Source organism: Salvelinus alpinus, chromosome 32, assembly GCF_045679555.1.
Source record: "Salvelinus alpinus chromosome 32, SLU_Salpinus.1, whole genome shotgun sequence".
In the NCBI taxonomy this organism is placed as follows: domain Eukaryota; kingdom Metazoa; phylum Chordata; class Actinopteri; order Salmoniformes; family Salmonidae; genus Salvelinus; species Salvelinus alpinus.
The window spans coordinates 3,222,287-3,241,342 of record NC_092117.1 but is presented as its reverse complement, the minus strand read 5'-3'; the positions used below and the strand labels follow the sequence as shown (position 1 = coordinate 3,241,342).

The 19,056-nt window shown below is 44.5% G+C and overlaps 1 protein-coding gene across 1 annotated transcript in view; it reads left to right on the top strand.

The window, feature by feature from the left end:
- Window positions 1-19,056, top strand: part of ptk7b (protein tyrosine kinase 7b) — a 176,909-nt gene that overhangs the window by 134,356 nt on the left and 23,497 nt on the right. The window contains exon 6 of the mRNA XM_071379737.1: window positions 13,347-13,477. Coding sequence (XP_071235838.1) covers window positions 13,347-13,477 — 131 coding nt within the window. The remainder of the gene's footprint in view (window positions 1-13,346; window positions 13,478-19,056) is intronic.

Below are 19,056 nucleotides of genomic sequence, written 5' to 3'. Positions count from 1 at the left end.
TAGAACTGAGCCCTGGGGTACACCAGTAGTGAGCGCAACGGGTGCAGACACAGATTCTCTCTATGCCACCTGGTAGGAGCGACCTGCCAGGTAGGATGCAATCCAGGAGTGTGCAGAGCCTGATCCGCCCAACCCTGAGAGGGTGGAGAGGAGGATCTGATGGTTCACGGTGTCGAAGGCAGCAGATAGATCTAGGAGGATGAGGACAGAGTCAGCTTTGGCAGAGCGGAGAGCCTCTGTGACACAGTGGAGAGCAGTCTCAGTCGAGTGAGCCGCCTTGAAGCCTGACTGGTTAGAGTCAAGAAAATTGTGCTGAGAGAGATAATGAGAGAGTTGGTCAGAGACCGCATGCTCAAGTGTTTTGGAAGGAAAAGAAAAAAGGGTTTCTAGTCTGTCGTTTTTTACGTCAGAGGGGTAGAGTGTTGGTTTCTTGAGGAGGGGAGCGCAGCCAGTAGTCAGGGATGAGTTGATGAGGGAAGTGAAAAATGGGAGAAGGTCTCCAGAGATGGTCTGGAGAAGGGGATTGGGTCGAGTGGGCAGGTTGTCGGGATTTGAAGGAGTTTTCAAAGGTTCCTCATCACTGGTGGCAAACCTGTAGTCTGGCTGACACCAAACTCTGGAAAGGCTGTTTTGATATTGTCGGCACGATGCCGTGCTTTGTTACTGATTAGTTCTCCTCTGTGTCTTTCTCACTTAAACACCCACATGGACAACCCCAGAGCACTGCCCCCTTTCAAAAACAACTGTTGGATTTTCAAATCGCCCCAGGAAAAATTCACATTTGAGAGAACCAATCAAAGCTCAAGACAATTTTTGCATGAATATTGCACCAACAAACACATTTCTGTCCAGACCAGTGTGTCACAACTCTCCCTCGCTGTGTAACAGGTGAGTCACATCAGCCAGGCTAGTAAACCTGAGGCCTTGTGGATACAAACAGCCTGACAGAATGTTTTATGTCAACATGTGATGTTGTGATGGATTTTCACCAATTCATTTTACGTCTAACATCCACCTCTCTGTGACGCTGTCCCAAATGGCACCTTATTCCCTATACAGAGTACTTCTTTGGACCATAGCCTTATGGTCCCTGGTCAAAATGAGTGCAATAAATAGGGAATATGGTGCCTTTTGGGACGCAACCTGAGTATACCTTCAGGCAATGTAGCCTAGCACAAATGAAGTGCATGATAGGCACTGAAAGCAGCCTGTTACATGGGGTGATTAAGTCATTGGTTCTTTCTATAGCAAACTGATTAAAGGAACCGATTGTGTGCGTTGAACGGGTGAGATGGAGTAGGATATCAACAGGCATTATTTTGTAATGAGATTGTCAGAATGGGGCTAGGCGACCCTGCTGATGTCGACTCAGCAGTGAGACTGAAGTGGGGAATAACTTTAATATTATATTGTTTTCTATTCTTTTTTCTTTTTTTTCTATTCGTTTTAAGATTTTTAATTGAAATTCTGTTTAGTTTCAGTTAGTTTTCAGATCCACTTTACTGGTTTTTATTTAGTTATGTTTTATAATTTTTTTTTGTTGATATTATTTAGTTTCAGGGTTAGGGTTAGGGACAGAAAGTAGCGATGGAAAAAAGTACAATCTTTTTCCCCATGTGCAGTTGCAAACCGTAGTCTGGCTTTTTTATGGCAGTTTTGGAGCAGTGGCTTCTTCCTTGCTGAGCAGCCTATAAGGTTATGTCGATATTGGACTTGTTTTACTGTGGATATAGATACTTTTGTACCTGTTTCCTCCAGCATCTTCACAAGGTGCTTTGCTGTTGTTCCGGGATTGATTTGCACTTTTCGCACCAAAGTACGTTCATCTCTAGGAGACAGAACACGTCTCCTTCCTGAGCGGTATGACGGCTGCGTGGTCCCATGGTGTTTATACTTGCATACTATTGTTTGTACAGATGAATGTGGTACCTTCAGGCATTTGGAAGTTGCTCCCAAGGATGAACCAGACTTTTTTCTGAGGTCTTGGCTGATTTCTTTACATTTTCCCATGATGTCAAGGAAAGAGGCACTGAGTTTGAAAGTAGGCCTTGAAATACATCCACAGGTACACCTCCAATTGACTCAAATTATGTCAGTTAGCCTATCAGAAGCTTCTAAAGCTATGACATCATTTTCTGGAATTTTCCAAGCTGTTTAAAGGCACAGTCAACTTAGTGTATGTAAACTTCTGACCTATGATACAGTGAATTGTGATACAGGGAATTATGAGTGAAATAATCTGTCTGTAAACAATTGTTGGAAAAATTACTTGTGTAGAAGTAAGTAGATGTCCTAACCGACTTGCCAAAACTATAGTTTGTTAACAAGACATTTGTGGAGTGGTTGAAAAAGGAGTTTTAATGACTCCAACCTAAGTGTATGTAAACTTCCGACTTCAAATGTATTTGTCACATTATTCACACACTCAGAATTCACTGCTTCAAGTTCAGTAGCCTCCCACTGGGCACAGACGTCAATTCAACGTCTATTCCATGTTGGCTCAACCTAATTTCATTTAAATTACATGGAAACAATGTTGATTCAACCAGTGTGTGCCCAGTGGGTTACCTCTCCTCATAGCCGCGGGAAGTCGGGGTGCTGAGGGTTCTGCACCACACGCTGAAAAAAAATTAATAATAATAAAACATTTAAATCACAAAAGTAGTAGTAGTCCACCCAACAATGGAAATAAGTGGAGGGTGCTCAACCAACGTGAGTCGAGGTGCAATGTGTGAATAGGCTACCGTGGTGAGCGAGCGTTCCACCTTTTAATTTTCAATAAATATTGATTCCCCAATTATTTGTCTCTGCCTGCAAATCGTCCTCCTAAATGGTAGACTATACGGTGAGTGTACAAAACATTCGGGAACATCTTCCTAATATTGAGTTGCACCCCCTTTTGCCCTCAGAACAGCCTCAATTTGTCAGGGCATGGACTCTACAAGGTGTCTAACGCGTTCCACAGGGATGTTGTCCCATGTTGACTCCAATGCATCCTACAGTTGTGTCAAGTTGGCTGGTTGTCCTTTGGGTGGTGGACCATTCTTGATACACACAGGAAACTGTTGAAGCTGAAATACCCAGCAGCGTTGCAGTTCTTGACACACTCAAACCGGTGAGCTTGGCACCTACTAGCATACCTAGTTCAAAGGCACTTAAATATTTTGTCTTGCCCTTTTACCCTCTAAATGGCACACATACACAATCCAAGTCTCAATTAACAATCCTTCTTTAACCTGTCTCCTCCCCTTCAGTTGAACTAAATTAAATGGATTTAACAAGTGACATCAATAAAGGAGCATAGCTCTCCTGGATTCACCTGGTCAGTCGTGGAAAGAGCAGGTGTTCCTACTGTTTTGTACACTCAGTGTATATTCTATATGCAGAAGGTAGCTCAAGAGAAAGTGCAAGTGTCCGCTCTTATCATTCTTGCTGCTTCAAGGTCAGTAGCCATACATGCGAGACCAGGTGCGCATGTGGTCTCAATTAAATAGAGTAGCCCAGGGTTCCACAACTGGAGCCAATTTTATTTGGCACCCCAAGATTTCTGAGCAAAAATTGTTATATATTGTTTTTGCGTTTTCATTGTTGGACATAAGACTGTAAAAACACCTGGAAATCAGCGCCACGTGATTTTAATTTTGGAAATCTTTTCTTAAGTGTTCCCACGCATAATAGACACGTGATCGTATACAAATGTAGGCACGGTTTGAAATGATTTTGGTCTGTTTGGGATTCTTTGGGTAAAATTGCACTCTACAAATGATTTGTAATTAAGTTCCGGCTCCTGACCGTCCGCTCAAGAAAAAATGGGTGGGTGGCAGCCCGTGGCTGAATCTAATTGATGATCCCTGCTATAGCCTATGCATGGGCGGAGAAACACAGGGCAGAATTTTACGTCATAAATTTGATTAGGCTATAGCAGGGATCATCAACTAGATACAGCTGCGGGCTTAGGGGGCCAAATAAAACCACAAATTGCCAGTTGGGGAACCCTGGGCTATGGTTTACTACATTGCCTAGAAATAAATGTTGATCCCCCATATTTGTCGCCCAAAAATCGTCCCACTCCTAACATGCTGACCAAAGCGTCCGCACGTTGATTTTGTTCACCCACACCAGAAGCGCTCAGGACACGCGTGTTGAAATATCAAAACAAACTCTGAACCAACTATATTCATTTGGGGACAGGTCGAAAAGCATTAAACATTCATGACAATTCCGCGAGCTAGCTTGCCGTTTCTAGCTAATTTGTCCTGGGATATAAACATTGGGTTGTTATTTTTACCTGAAATGCACAAGGTCCTCTACTCCGACAATTAATCCACAGATAAAAGGGTAAAACTAGTTTGTTTCTAGTAATCTCTCCTCCTTCAGTCTTCTTCTTCTTCAGTTCATCTTTCAATCACCAACGTGGGTACATGCTCCTAAAAACCAATGAGATGTGAGAGGCGGGACTTGCAGCGCATCAAGTGTCAAAAATAGAACCAAGTTCTATTTTAGCGCCTGGCTATGCAGATTTATTTTGCAACGCTCACACACGTAATGCAAGTGGTGTGGTCAGCATGTAACAGGGAGCAAGCGCGTGCCTGGTCTGGGTTGAAATGACTTATACTTTTTCTTGGTGTTGTAGCCTGTCCTCATTTAACTTTTAGTTCTGCAATTTTAATTCCATCTTCCATAGATTAAAGTACACTTCCGTTCAAAAGTTTGGGGTCACTTAGAAATGTCCTTGTTTTTGAAAGAAATGTCAATTATATTTGTCCATTATTGGCTCATTCATCCCCCTCCTCTCCCCTGTAACTATTCCCCAGGTCGTTGCTGCAAATGAGAACGTGTTCTCAGTCAACTTACCTGGTAAAATAATGGTAAAATAAAAAAAACATCAAATTGATCAGAAATACAGTGTAGACATTGTTAATGTTGTAAATGACTATTGTAGCTGGAAACGGCTGATTTTAACGGAATATCTACATAGGCGTACAGAGGTCCATTATCAGCAAGCATCACTCCTGTGTTCCAATGGCACGTTGTGTTAGCTATTCCAAGTTTATTATTTTAAAAGGCTAATTGATCTTTAGAAAACCCTTTTGCAATTATGTTAGCACAGCTAAAAACTTTTGTGCTGAGTTAATAAGCATTAAAACTGTCCTTCTTTAGACTAGTTGAGTATGTGGAGCATCAGCATTTGTGGGTTCAATTACAGGCTCAAAACGGCCAGAAACAAAGCACTTTCTTCTGAAACTCGTCAGTCTATTATTTTTTTGAGAAATGAAGGCTATTCCATGTGAGAAATTGGCAAGAAACTGAAGATCTTTTACAACGCTGTGTACTACTCCCTTCACAGAACAGCGCAAACTGGCTCTAACCAGAATAGAAAGAGATGTGGGAGGCCCCGGTGAACAACTGAGCAAGAGGACAAGTACATTAGAGTGTCTAGTTTGAGAAACAGACGCCTCACAGGTCCTCAACTGGCAGCTTTATTAAATAGTACCCGCAAAACACCAGTCTCAACGTCAACAGTGAGGAGGCGGCTCCGGGATGCTGGCCTTCTAGGCAGAGTTGCAAAGAAAAAGCCATATCTCAGACTGGCCAATAAAAATAAAAGATTTAGATGGGCAAAAGAACACAGACACTGGACAGAGGAAGATTGGAAATGGACAGACAAATCTAAGTTTGAGGTGTTCGGATCACAAAGAGAAACATTTGTGAGACACAGAAAAAATTAAAAGATGCTGGAGGAGTGCTTGACGCCATCTGTCAAGCATGGTGGATGCACTGTGATGGTCTGGGGGTGCTTTGGTGGTGGTAAAGTGGGAGATTTGTACAGGGTAAAAAGGATCTTGAAGAAGGAAGGCTATCACTCCATTTTGCTTTGCCATGCCCACTTATCCAAGATGGCATAGCAGTCGGACGTGTGTTTTTGTCTTGTCCCGTGTATATATCGTTTTCTTCATATATATTTTAATCTCACTTTCCATCTATGGACTGAATATACTCTCCTGCAAACCCGCCTCACCCAATGTGGTACGGATCTGCTATTTTTATACTTTAGAACCGTAACCCCCTTCAGAAGCTAGCTAGTTAACTAGCTGCTAGCTAGTAGTCAGTTAGCCACTGCTAGCCGTCCTTGCCGTTAACTCGGACATCAGCCAGCCTCAACCTGGTAAATTCCTGCCAGTCTGCACAGCGCGAAATCAACCCAGAGGATATCAGACTGCTTTTTCTATATCACTTCTCCGGATTCCTACTGCAAGCACTGAACCTTTACACCGGATCATCGCAGCTAGCTAGCTGCAATCCGAGTGGCTACTCATGGCTAACGTCTCTGTCCCGAAGCAAGCACTAGTTAGCCTGGAGCTAGGCCCATCTCCCGGCTAGCCAAAAACATCCACCAGCCAATTATTGGGCTACAATACCTCTTTTGCCAATTGGCCTGGAACCTTTACTGCTGACACGGAGCCCCGTCGATCCATCACGACTGGTCTGCCGACGTAACTGTCCGAGGTGGTTTCAACAGGCTCTTCCGCTGCGACATCAACAGATGCCCATCTGCTAGCCTCGGCCCGCTAGCTGTCTGAATCGCCGTGTCTCCAGCTTCGCCTAGCGTAGCAGCGACTACGGAATTGGCTCCCTGACTCATCTAGTGCTACTCATTGGAACTTATGATCACTCGGCTACACATGACTCTCCCTAATTTCAATATGCCTTGTCTATTGCTGTTTTGGTTAGTGATTATTGTCTTATTTCACTGTAGAGCCCCCAGCCCTGCCCAATATGCCTTAGATAGCCCTTTTGTTCCACTCCACACATGCATTGACCTCACCTGGCTTAACTGGTGCCTCTAGAGACAAAACCTCTCTCATCGTCACTCAATGCCTAGGTTTATCTCCACTGTACTCACATCCTACCATACCCTTGTCTGTACATTATGCCTTGAATCTATTCTTCCGAACGCACTAGACGACCAGTTCTTATAGCCTTTAGGCGTACCCTTATCCTACTCCTCCTCTGTTCCTCTGGTGATGTAGAGGTTAACCCAGGCCTTGCAGCCCCCAGCACCACTCCCATTCCCCAGGGGCTCTCATTTGTTGACTTCTGTAACCGTAAAAGCCTTGGTTTAATGCATGTTAACAGTTTAAGCCTCCTCCCTAAGTTTGTTTTAGTCACTGCTTTAGCACACTCCGCCAACCCTGATGTCCTAGCCATGTCTGAATCATGGCTTAGGAAGGCCACAAAAAATTCAGAAATGTCCATCCCTAACTATAACATCTTCCTACAAGATAGAACTGCCAAAGGGGGCGGAGTTGCAATCTACTGCAGAGATAGCCTGCAGAGTTATGTCATACTATCCAGGTCTGTGCCCAAACAATTCGAGCTTCTACTTTTAAAAATCCACCTTTCCAGAAACAATTCTCTCACCATTGCCGCTTGTTATAGACCCCTTTCAGCCCCCATCTGTGCCCTGGACACCATATGTGAATTGATTGCCTCCCCATCTATCTTCAGAGTTTGTACTGTTACGTGACCTAAACTGGGATATGCTTAACATCCCGGCCGTCCTACAATCTAAGCTAGATGCCCTCAATCTCACACAAATTATTAAGGAACCTACCAGGTACAGCCCTAATCCGTAACCATGGGCACCCTCTTAGATATCATCCTGACCAACTTGCCCTCTAAATACACCTCTGCTGTTGTCAACCAGGATTTCAGCGACCACTGCCTAGTTGCTTGCGTGCGTGATGGGTCCGCGGTCAAACGACCACCCCTCATCACTGTAAAACGCTCCCTAAAACACGAGCAGTTCAGCGAGCAGTCCTTTCTATTCGACCTGGCCCGGATATCCTGGAAGGATATTGACCTCATCCCGTCAGTAGATGCCTGGTTGCTCTTTAAAAGTGCTTTCCTCGCCATCTTAAATAAGCATGCCCCATTCAAAAAATTTAGAACTAAGAACAGATATAGCCCTTGGTACACCCCAGACTCGACTGCCCTTGACCAGCACAAAAACATCCTGTAGCATTCCGCATTAGCATCGAAATGGCCCCCGTAATATGCAAAGTCGGGAACCAATATACTCAGTCGGTTAGGAACGCTAAGGCTAGCTTTTTCAAACAGAAATTTGCATCCTGTAGCACTAATTCCAAAAAGTTCTGGGACACTGTAAAGTCCATGGAGAATAAGAGCACCTCGTCCCAGCTGCCCATTGCACTGAGGCTAGGTAACACTGTCACCACCGATAAATCTACGATAATCGATCATTTCAATAAGCATTTTTCTACGGCTGGCCATGCTTTCCACCTGGCTACCCCTACCCCGGCCAACATCTGCCCCCCCCCACCCACCCCACGCGCTTCTCCTTCACCCAAATCCAGACAGCTGATGTTCTGAAAGAGCTGCAAAATCTGGATCCCTGCAAATCAGCTGGGCTAGACAATCTGGACCCTCTCTTTCTAAAATTATCTTCCGAAATTGTTGCAACCCCTAATTACTAGCCTGTTCAACCTTTCTTTCGTATCGTCTGAGATCCCCAAAGATTGGAAAGCTGCCGGGCGCATCCCCCTCTTCAAAGGGGGATACACTCTAGACCCAAACTGCTCTAGACCTATATCCATCTTGCCCTGCCTTTCTAAAATCTTCGAAAGCCAAGTTAACAAACAGATCACCGACCATTTCGAATCCCACCGTACCTTCTCCGCTATGCAATCTGGTTTCCGAGCTCGTCATGGCTGCACCTCAGCCACGCTCAAGGTCCTAAACAATATCATAACCACCATTGACAAGAGACAGTACTGTGCAGCCGTATTCATCGACCTGGCCAAGGCTTTCAACTCTGTCAATCATCGCATTTTTATCGGCAGACTCAATAGCCTTGGTTTCTCAAATGACTGCCTCACCTGGTTCACCAACTACTTCTCAGATAGAGTTCAGTGTGTCAAATCGGAGGGCATGTTGTCCGGACCTCTGGCAGTCTCTATGTGGGTGCCACAGGGTTCAAGTCAGCGTGCATGCGCCCGGCCGGCAACAGGAGTCGCTAGAGCGCCATGGGACAAATCCTCCCCTAACCCGGATGAAGCTGGGCCAATTGTGCACCGTCTCATAGGTCTCCTAGTTGCGATCAGCTGTGGCACAGCCCGGGATTGAACCTGGGTCTGTAGTAATGCCTTGAGCACTACGATGCAGTGCCTTAGACCACTGCGCCACTCGGGAGGCCCCGCAATTTTTTTTTTTTTATGATTAGTTTTTGTTTACTATAATAACCTTGGCACACGCGCACATGTGCGCACACACACACAGCTTATATGTTCAGCTGTGTTTGTACTGTACACACATCTCTTGCTCTCTCCAATGAAGTGAACAGGGATCTCAGGCTGCGGTGTCTTAGAGCAGCCTAAGGGGTTTGTGTGTGTTTGTGGGTATCTGGGTTTTTTGATCTCTTCTGGTGTAATATCTGGGGAGCACTTCTTTCTTGTAGGGGTTTTGACTGCTGGCCTTGTACCTGGATGGTAGACACAGCTGAAGGGGATATATGTGAATAATATTTGATGTTAATTTGATTCAGATGTTTGAAACCAGGAGAACCTGGAATCTCACTGGATTTTCAAGGTTGTTTAGAGTTGAGAAAAAAATAAGATTTTAGCCTCATGGGTGAGATCATTGGTGTACCAAAATAAAAGCTACCAAAATAGAAGGGTTTGTTCTAAGCTGCTGAAAAGTGTGTGTGTGTGTGTGTGTGTGCATGCGTGCATGATTGCGTGTCTGTGTGTCTGTCTGTGTAGACATGGTGTGTTATCAGAGAGTAGGGATGGGGGTTTTAAATAATTAAATATTATCATAATTTTTTTGTCGGATATCCGGCAAAGATGAGCTTTCCAGTGTGTACCAAAACATTCAAAGGCCATTTTCTCAAAAGGGAAGTTACAAGTTTATCAACTTTCAAAGCAGAATGACTTTCCCATTGTTCCTCAAATGCAGTGTATGATATACCACTTTGTAGCTCTGTCTCTGCTTTTATCCAATGTAAAAAACACTGGATAAAAGCAGCTACCCCTACATAAGACAGATTTAAGGTGGTCGGTCACATATGTGGGAACTCCTTCAAGAGCATTCCAGGTGAAGCTGGTTGAGAGAATGCCAAGAGTGTGCAAACCTGTCATCAAGGCAAAGGGTGGCTACTTTGAAGAATCTCAAATATAAAATATATTTTGATTTGTTTAACACTTTGTGGGTTTACCACATGATTCCATATGTGTTATTTCATAGTTAAGATGTCTTCACTCTTATTCTACAATGTAGAAAATAGTAAAAATAAAGAAAAACCCTTGACTGAGTAAGTGTGTCCAAACTTTTGACTGGTACTGCTGCGCGAGGGAGAGAGGCAGGCACTCTATGCGAAGGGGGGTGGTATGTGTGAGATGGGAGCGAGCTAAGGAGTGAGCAGATGGAGGAAGAGGAAGCCAGCTGTATCTAGCTAGGCTGATTGAGGCCATATTTCGCGCTTTCTCCCCAAACCTATTCAGATAAAACAACAGCCTACCTGTTGGTGTCTCGTTGTCGCCTACTCCTTCTCATTTCCTTATCTCCTTCTCAATTCCTTCTTTTTCTTCCATCTTGCGTTGCATTAGTGAACTCTCACTCGACTTGCTACACATTGAGCCTCTTTGCCGCTTTGATTGGCCAACATAAGCAACAAGCTACACACGTGAAGGTCGGCTACCAGTCTTTTTATGGGGCGGACTGTGTACATCATATACTGAACAAAAATTGAAATGCAACATGAAACAATTTCAATAATTTTACTGAGTTACAGTTCATGTAAGGAATTAAGACAATTGAAATGAATTCATTAGGTCCTAATCTATGGATTTCACGTGACTGGGCAGGGGTGCGGCCATGGATGGGCAGTGAGCGCATAGGCCCACCCACTTGGGAACCAGGCACACCCACTGGGGAGCCAGGCCCAACCAATCAGAATGAGTTTTTCCCCACAAAAGGGCTTTATTACAGACAGAAATACTCCTCAGTTTCATATAGATAGAAACATTTAATTATCTGGCAACAGCTCTGGTGGACATTCCTGCAGTCAGCATGCCAATTGCACACTCCCTCAAAACTTGAAACATCTGTGGCATTATGTTGTGTGACAAAACTGCACATTTTAGAGTGGCCTTTAATTGTTCCCAGCACAAGGTGCACATGTGTAATGAACATACTGTTTAATCAGGTTCTTGACATGCCACACCTGTCAGGTGGATGGATTATCTTGGCGAAGGAGAAATTCTCACTAACAGGGATGTAATCAAATGTGTGCACAAAATTGGAGAGAAATAAGCAGGACAGACTTAAAGTTATTTTCCTGCAGATCTATTAGCTCTTTATAGAACTAGTTTTGTTGATCGGTGGTGGAGTGTAGTGCTCGATACAGGTCATATTCCTCTTCCACATTGAGCTTTGCAGTGGTTTTCTGTCTAGTATTAGCCATGCTACAAGCTTGTTGTGAGCTAAAAATGAGTTCGCAAACACAACCCACACCCGCCTTCCCGAAAACAAGCTCCGCCAGTGAAATGGCAAACACACACAATCAACACACACTTGATCACACACGCACCAGTACGATAAACAGAGAGAAGGCAGGGGGAACTTGCTCACCGTATGGACCCTGGATGCACTTTACTAAACGAGTGGGAGATTACCACCTCGCAAGTTAGTGCTGTGGATACAAGCAATATGTGGGGCAGTAAGCCAAACACCGGTAAAAGATGCTTGGGAGAGACAGTGGTAGGAGCATTCGCTTCCCCACGGAACGAGCAGCGTAAACAATGTCGAGAGTCCTTCCGGGTTGGAGTTAAGATCATAACGAACGGTGGAACTGCCGTACACATCCCTATCGGAGAGAACCTATAATGTCTGTGTCTCATTATGCTCACCTGTTCTTTAAGATGTCTCCTTGGAACGACAGCACCACCCCCCCCCTCCCGAACGTTCACCCCCATATCTGTGCTCAAAAATAGAGCTCATTTCCCAAAGCTCATTTCCCACTTACCAGTGAATAAAGCCTGAATATAATGTAGAAATATCCCTGTTCCCCAGAGAAGCCACAAGGCAGTCATGCAGACAGGTAGATTGGGAGCTGGGTGATGACTTTTTTTAGGTTACAGACCGTGTTGAAAATAGTCCTTACTTTTGTATCATTTGTATCTATCAATAAAGTAATACTCGAATGTACTCTAAACGAACAAAAACGTATATAATATAAAGGCTTATTATAGGCAATTCACGAAGCATGCATAAGCACAACATAAATTCTTCACAAATCATTTACGTGCAAGTCATACTACATACATGTACTATGTGGGACCTAAAAATGGCACCTATGTGTATTACATGGCACTAGCCTTGGCGATAGCATTTTTCTTTCACTGCACATTTCACTTCTTTTAAAGCTACATTCTGGTATTTAAAAAAATAAACTAATATTCAAGAATCAATGGCTATATATCATTCATTTAAAAGTTTAAAAACAGATATACCAATCTTAGGCTGTAGCTTTAAATGGCAGTCCGTCTAGTAGCTAGCCAGTGAAACCTAGTATCATATTGCTATGAGGGAAGAATAGATAACAATGGTGTGCCAGTCTGTCTTGCTCTCTGTGTTGTTATTGGATGTGAAGCTCCTTGGCTGTCAGACTTTGAGCTGACAAAAGGTCAGACAGTTAAGAGTCTTTATCCGCTCCATCACACACACCGATACTCCTCTTTCCCTACCTGGGGCCAGAAAAGTGGCATGGCGTACACTGGGCCCGATAGAATAGACACATACCCTTTTCGCACTGAGCCGAGCCAAGCTGTTCTGAGTTGGCCTGGTTACGAATCCACCACAGCTGGAACCCTGCTGGAAAGGACCGTTTGAAAAGAAAATATCCAAGCCAGCAAAGCCAACACAGTATGGTTCAGGTCGGCATGGTAGTGTGAAAAGGGTATTACCCTGAGTGCATACTGTAAAATCCCCTTTTCAAAATATGTCTTTGCATAGCTAAACCTATTATATTAAAGGAAAACTCCACCCAAAAACTATCTTTTGGTATTTGTTTCATTAGTCCGTTGTTGACATAGTCCCAAAATGCTTTGCTTGTCAGCACTCAAGTTTTCAAGATATGTCATTTTCAAAATACAGAAATCATCCCTGTATGATGCATTTTGGGACAATTTTGGGGTGAAATTGTCCTTTAATGTAAGTACCTTCTTCAGTTTCTGCATTCGTACTCTGGTTTGGTTGAGAGTATCAGCAAGTGAATGGCATTATTGATGTTCATCTGAGACTTCTCTCCTCTCCTCTCTCCATAGAGTGATCCTGTACACCAACGGCACCCTGATAATCACCCAGGTGAAGCCCAGAAACACTGGCTCCTACAGGTGTGTGGGTAGAGGGCCCCGGGGCCCCGACGTCACGCTGGAGGCCTCCCTCCTCATAGCAGGTACTACACTAACATACACGCAGATACACACACACACATGCAGACGTAAACACACACACACACCTGATTGAATGTGTGGAATGGAGGATATATGGCAGTGTCGAAGCAGCAGCTATACTTCCTGGGATCCACACAAAAACATAAAACACGACAAGTAACAAAACACCGATACACTGATAGAATCAAATCAATCAATGAAATGTTTTATTTGTCACATGCTTCGTAAACAACAGTTGTTGACTAACAGTGAAATGCTAACTTACGGGTCCTTTTCCAACAATGCAGAGTTGAAGATAAATGTTTTTTTTAATACATTTTATTATAATGGCTCAATGAATAATTATGCAGTGAGTAATGAATAACAAAAACGATCAAAAATAACATGGCTACTGTGCCTTTTCAGAAAGTATTCATACCCACATTTTGTTGTGTTACAGCCTGAATAAAAAAAATTACAAATTAAAAAATAAATGCTTACCATCTACACACAATACCCCATAATGACAAAGAGAAAACATGTTTTTAGAAATGTTTACAAATGTATTGAAAATTAAATACAGAAATATCTAATTTACATAATTATTCACACCCCTTTGTAGCAGCACCTTTGGCAGCGACTACAGCTGTGAGTCTTTCTGGGTAAGGCTCTAAGAGTTTTCTACACCTGGATTGTGCAACATTTGCCCATTTTTACTCTTCAAAGTTCTTCAAGCTCAGTTAAATTGGTTGTTGATCCTTGCTAGACAACCATTTTCAGGTCTTGCCATAGAAGTCTAAACTGTAACTCGGCGACTCAGGAACATTCACTGTCTTCTTGGTATGCAACTCCAGTGTAGATTTGGTCTTGTATTTTAGGTTATTGTCCTGCTGAATGGTGAATTCATCTCCCAGTGTCTGGTAGAAAGCAGACTGAACCAGGTTTTCCTCTAGAATCTTTCCTGTGCTTAGCTCCATTCCATTTCTTTTTTATTCTACAAAGACTCCCCAGCCCTTAACGATTACAAGCATACCTATAACATGATGCAGCCACCACTATGCTTGAAAATATGGAGAGTGGGACTCAGTAATGTGTTGTATTGCATTTGCCCCAAACATAACGCTTTGTATTCAGGACAAAAAATGAATTGCTTTGCCACATTTTTTGCAGTATTGTGACACAATGCCCATCCAACCCGGACGCACCAATGTGTCGGAGGAAACACCGTACACCTGGCGACCGTGTCAGCGTGCACCGCGCCCGGCCCGCCACAGGAGTCGCAAGTGCGCGATGAGACAAGGATATCCCTGCCGGACAAACCCTCCCCTAACCCGGACGACACTGGGCCAATTGTGCGCCGCCCCATGGGCCTCCCGGTCGCGGCCCGCTGCGACAGAGCCTGGACTCGAACCCAGAATCTCTAGTGGCACAGCTAGCGGCCCGCTGCGACAGGATGTAAAACAGGATGCATGTTTTGTAATATTTGTATTCTGTACAGGCTTCCTTCTTTTCACTCTGTCAATTAGGTTAGTATTGTGGAGTAACTACAATGTTGTTGATCCATCCTCAGTTTTCTCCAATCACAGCCATTAAACTCTAACTTTTTTAAAGTCACCATTGGCCTCATGGTGAAATCCCTGAGCGGTTTGTTTCCTTCCTCTCTGGCAACAGAGTTAAGAAGAATGCCTGAGGCCTCCCGAGTGGCGCAGTGGTTTAAGGCACTGCATCGCAGTGCTAGCTGTGCCACTAGAGATTCTGGGTTCGAGTCCAGGCTCTGTCGCAGCGTTGTACAATAATAGTGAAGACGTCACAACTATGAAATAACATATATGGAATCATGTAGTAACCAAAAAAGTGTTAAATAAATCAAAATATATTTTATATTTCAGATTCTTCAAAGTTGCCACCATTTACCATGTCACAACTCAACTGATTGGCTCAAATGCATTAAGAAGGAAATCAATTCCACAAATTAACAAGGTACACCTGTTAATTGAAATGCATTCCAGGTGACTACCTCATGAAGCTGGTTGAGAGAATGCCAAGAGTGTGCAAAGCTGTCATCAAGGCAAAGGGTGGCTACTTTGAAGTATCTCAAATGTAAAATATATTTTGATTTGTTTAACACTTTTTTAGTTATGTCACATATCAAATCATATGTTATTAGTCACATGCGCCGAATACGAGCCCCTAACCAACAATGCAGTACGAATAAGAATAAGAAATAAAAGTAACAAGTAATTAAAGAACAGCAGTAAAATAACAACGAGACTATATAGGACCCATGTCAAATCTTTTCAGTCTCCTGAGGGGGAATAGGTTTTGTCGTGCCCTCTTCACGACTATCTTGGTGTGCTTGGACCATTCTAGTTTGTTGTTGATGTGGACACCAAGGAACATGAAGCTCTCAATCTGCTCCACTACAGCCCCTCGATGAGAATGGGGGTGTGCTCTGTCATCTTTTTCCTGTAGTCAACAATCATCTCCTTTGTTTATAGTTGCTCTCCGACGCTCGAGGTGGCCAGTCTGTTTATTATTACGCACACCTGTCACCATCGTTACGTGCACCAGCGCCTCATCAGACTCACCTGGACTCCATCACCTTCCTGATTACCTTCCTGATTACCTTCCCTCTTTTTGGTTCTTTCACTAGATGTTATTGACTCTGTTTTTGTTCCATGTCTGTATTCTACTTGTGTTTCTTGTTTTGTTCTATGTTAATTTATTCGATACACATCCCGTACTTGCTTCCCGACTCCCAGCGTACACGTTACAGAATAACGCCTCACCAAAGGGGAGCATCAGGTAGTGGTTTTTGGTTTTTGTTTTGGTAGGTGACGTTGGGTCCGGGTTTCGCTATCGGAGCTACCAGGGATGCCTAGGCTGGCTCGTAGGGCTTCCATGCCTCTGCTGGCTCGTCAGGTTTACAAGACTCGGTTGGCCCGTTACCTGTCCGTGGCCGAAGTTACCGAGGTTGCCTCATCTAGTTTGTCAGGCTTCCTTGCCTCACCTAGCTCGACAGGTTCACGAGACTCGGTTGGATCGTCAGGCTCCCATGCCTCAGCCGGTTCGTCAGGCTCCCATGCCTCAGTTGGCTCGACAAGTTCCCACACCTCAGCAGAAGCGATCGGGCCGCTCCTGGTCCCTGGGACTGTCCCTCTGGTCAGCGTCCTGAGGCTGGAGCCGCGCGTCAGGGAGGGGGTACCGTCACGTATACTCCCCCTCCGTTGCTTGAGGTAGCCAGTCTGCTTATTGTTACGCACCCCTGTCACCATCATTACGCACACCAGCGCCTCATCAGGCTCACCTTCCTGATTACCTTCCCTATAGCTGCCACTCCCTTTGGTTCTTCCCCTAGGCGTTATTGACTCTGTTTGTGTTCCATGTCTGTACGCTACTCGTGTTTCAAGTTACTACATGATTCCATATGTGTTATTTCATAGTGTTGATGTCTTCACTATTGTTCTACAATGTAGAAAATAGTAAAAAATAAAGAGAAACCCTTGAATGAGTAGGTATGTCCAAACTTTTGACTGGTACTGTAAATGTTTTACATCTTCAACAAAAGAGCCCTGAGAAAACATTTTGTATGTTTTTTTAATAAATGACTTTAGGTACAACTTTTGGCACTTTGGCTTTCCTTGTTATTGCCACAATGTTGTGGTCACTACAGCCAATGGGAACTGATATTGCTTTGGTGCAAAGTTCTGCAGCATTTGTGAAGATATGATCAATACAAGTGGATGTCACAGATCAAACACTGTTGGTATGCACTATAGTTGGTTTAGTGATAACCTGGGTTATATTATATATTATTCTTTCTCCCCTCTCTCTCCAGATGAAATCTCGCGTCTTGTGACGGCCGGCCGCCCAACAACCTGCCCGCTTGACCCTATCCCCTCCTCTCTTCTCCAGACCATTTCCGGAGACCTTCTCCCTTACCTCACCTCGCTCATCAACTCATCCTTGACCGCTGGCTACGTCCCTTCCGTCTTCAAGAGAGCGAGAGTTGCACCCCTTCTGAAAAAACCTACACTCGATCCCTCCGATGTCAACAACTACAGACCAGTATCCCTTCTTTCTTTTCTCTCCAAAACTCTTGAACGTGCCGTCCTTGGCCAGCTCTCCTGCTATCTCTCTCAGAATGACCTTCTTGATCCAAATCAGTCATGTTTCAAGACTAGTCATTCAACTGAGACTGCTCTTCTCTGTGTCACGGAGGCGCTCCGCACTGCTAAAGCTAACTCTCTCTCCTCTGCTCTCATCCTTCTAGACCTATCGGCTGCCTTTGATACTGTGAACCATCAGATCCTCCTCTCCACCCTCTCCGAGCTGGGCATCTCCGGCGCGGCCCACGCTTGGATTGCGTCCTACCTGACAGGTCGCTCCTACCAGGTGGCGTGGCGAGAATCTGTCTCCGCACCACGTGCTCTCACCACTGGTGTCCCAGAGTGCTAAGAACCTTGGCGTGATCCTGGACAACACCCTGTCGTTCTCAACTAACATCAAGGCGGTGACCCGTTCCTGTAGGTTCATGCTCTACAACATTCGCAGAGTACGACCCTGCCTCACGCAGGAAGCGGCGCAGGTCCTAATCCAGGCACTTGTCATCTCCCGTCTGGATTACTGCAACTCGCTGTTGGCTGGGCTCCCTGCCTGTGCCATTAAACCCCTACAACTCATCCAGAACGCCGCAGCCCGTCTGGTGTTCAACTTTCCCAAGTTCTCTCACGTCACCCCGCTCCTCCGCTCTCTCCACTGGCTTCCAGTTGAAGTTCGCATCCGCTACAAGACCATGGTGCTTGCCTACGGAGCTGTGAGGGGAACGGCACCTCCGTACCTTCAGGCTCTGATCAGGCCCTACACCCAAACAAGGGCACTGCGTTCATCCACCTCTGGCCTGCTCGCCTCCCTACCTCTGAGGAAGTACAGTTCCCGCTCAGCCCAGTCAAAACTGTTCGCTGCTCTGGCACCCCAATGGTGGAACAAACTCCCTCACGACGCCAGGTCAGCGGAGTCAATCACCACCTTCCGGAGACACCTGAAACCCCACCTCTTTAAGGAATACCTAGGATAGGATAAAGTAATCCTTCTAACCCCCCCCCCCCCCTTAAAAGAGTTAGATGCACTATTGTAAAGTGGTTGTTCCACTGGATATCATAAGGTGAATGCACCAATTTGTAAGTCGCTCTGGATAAGAGCGTCTGCTAAATGACTTAAATGTAAAATGTAAATGTAAATTACAGGCCTTAGTCACAATTAGAAGCTTGAGAGGACAGCTTGTTCCTAACCAGTCAATGTTCAGGTCAACCAGAAAATAAACCTCTCTGTTAACATCACACACATTATCAAGCATTGCAAACGTATTATCAAAATACTGACTGTCAGCACTTGGTAGCCTATAGCAGCACCCCAAAAGAAGAGGCTTTAGATGAGGCAGGTGAACTTGCAACCACAACACTTCAACAACATTAGACATGAGATCCTCTCTAAGCTTTACAGGAATATGGCTCTGAACATATACAGCAACACCTCCCCCATAGGCATTCCTGTCTTTTCTGTAGATGTTATATCCTTGTATTGCTACTGCTGTAACATCAAA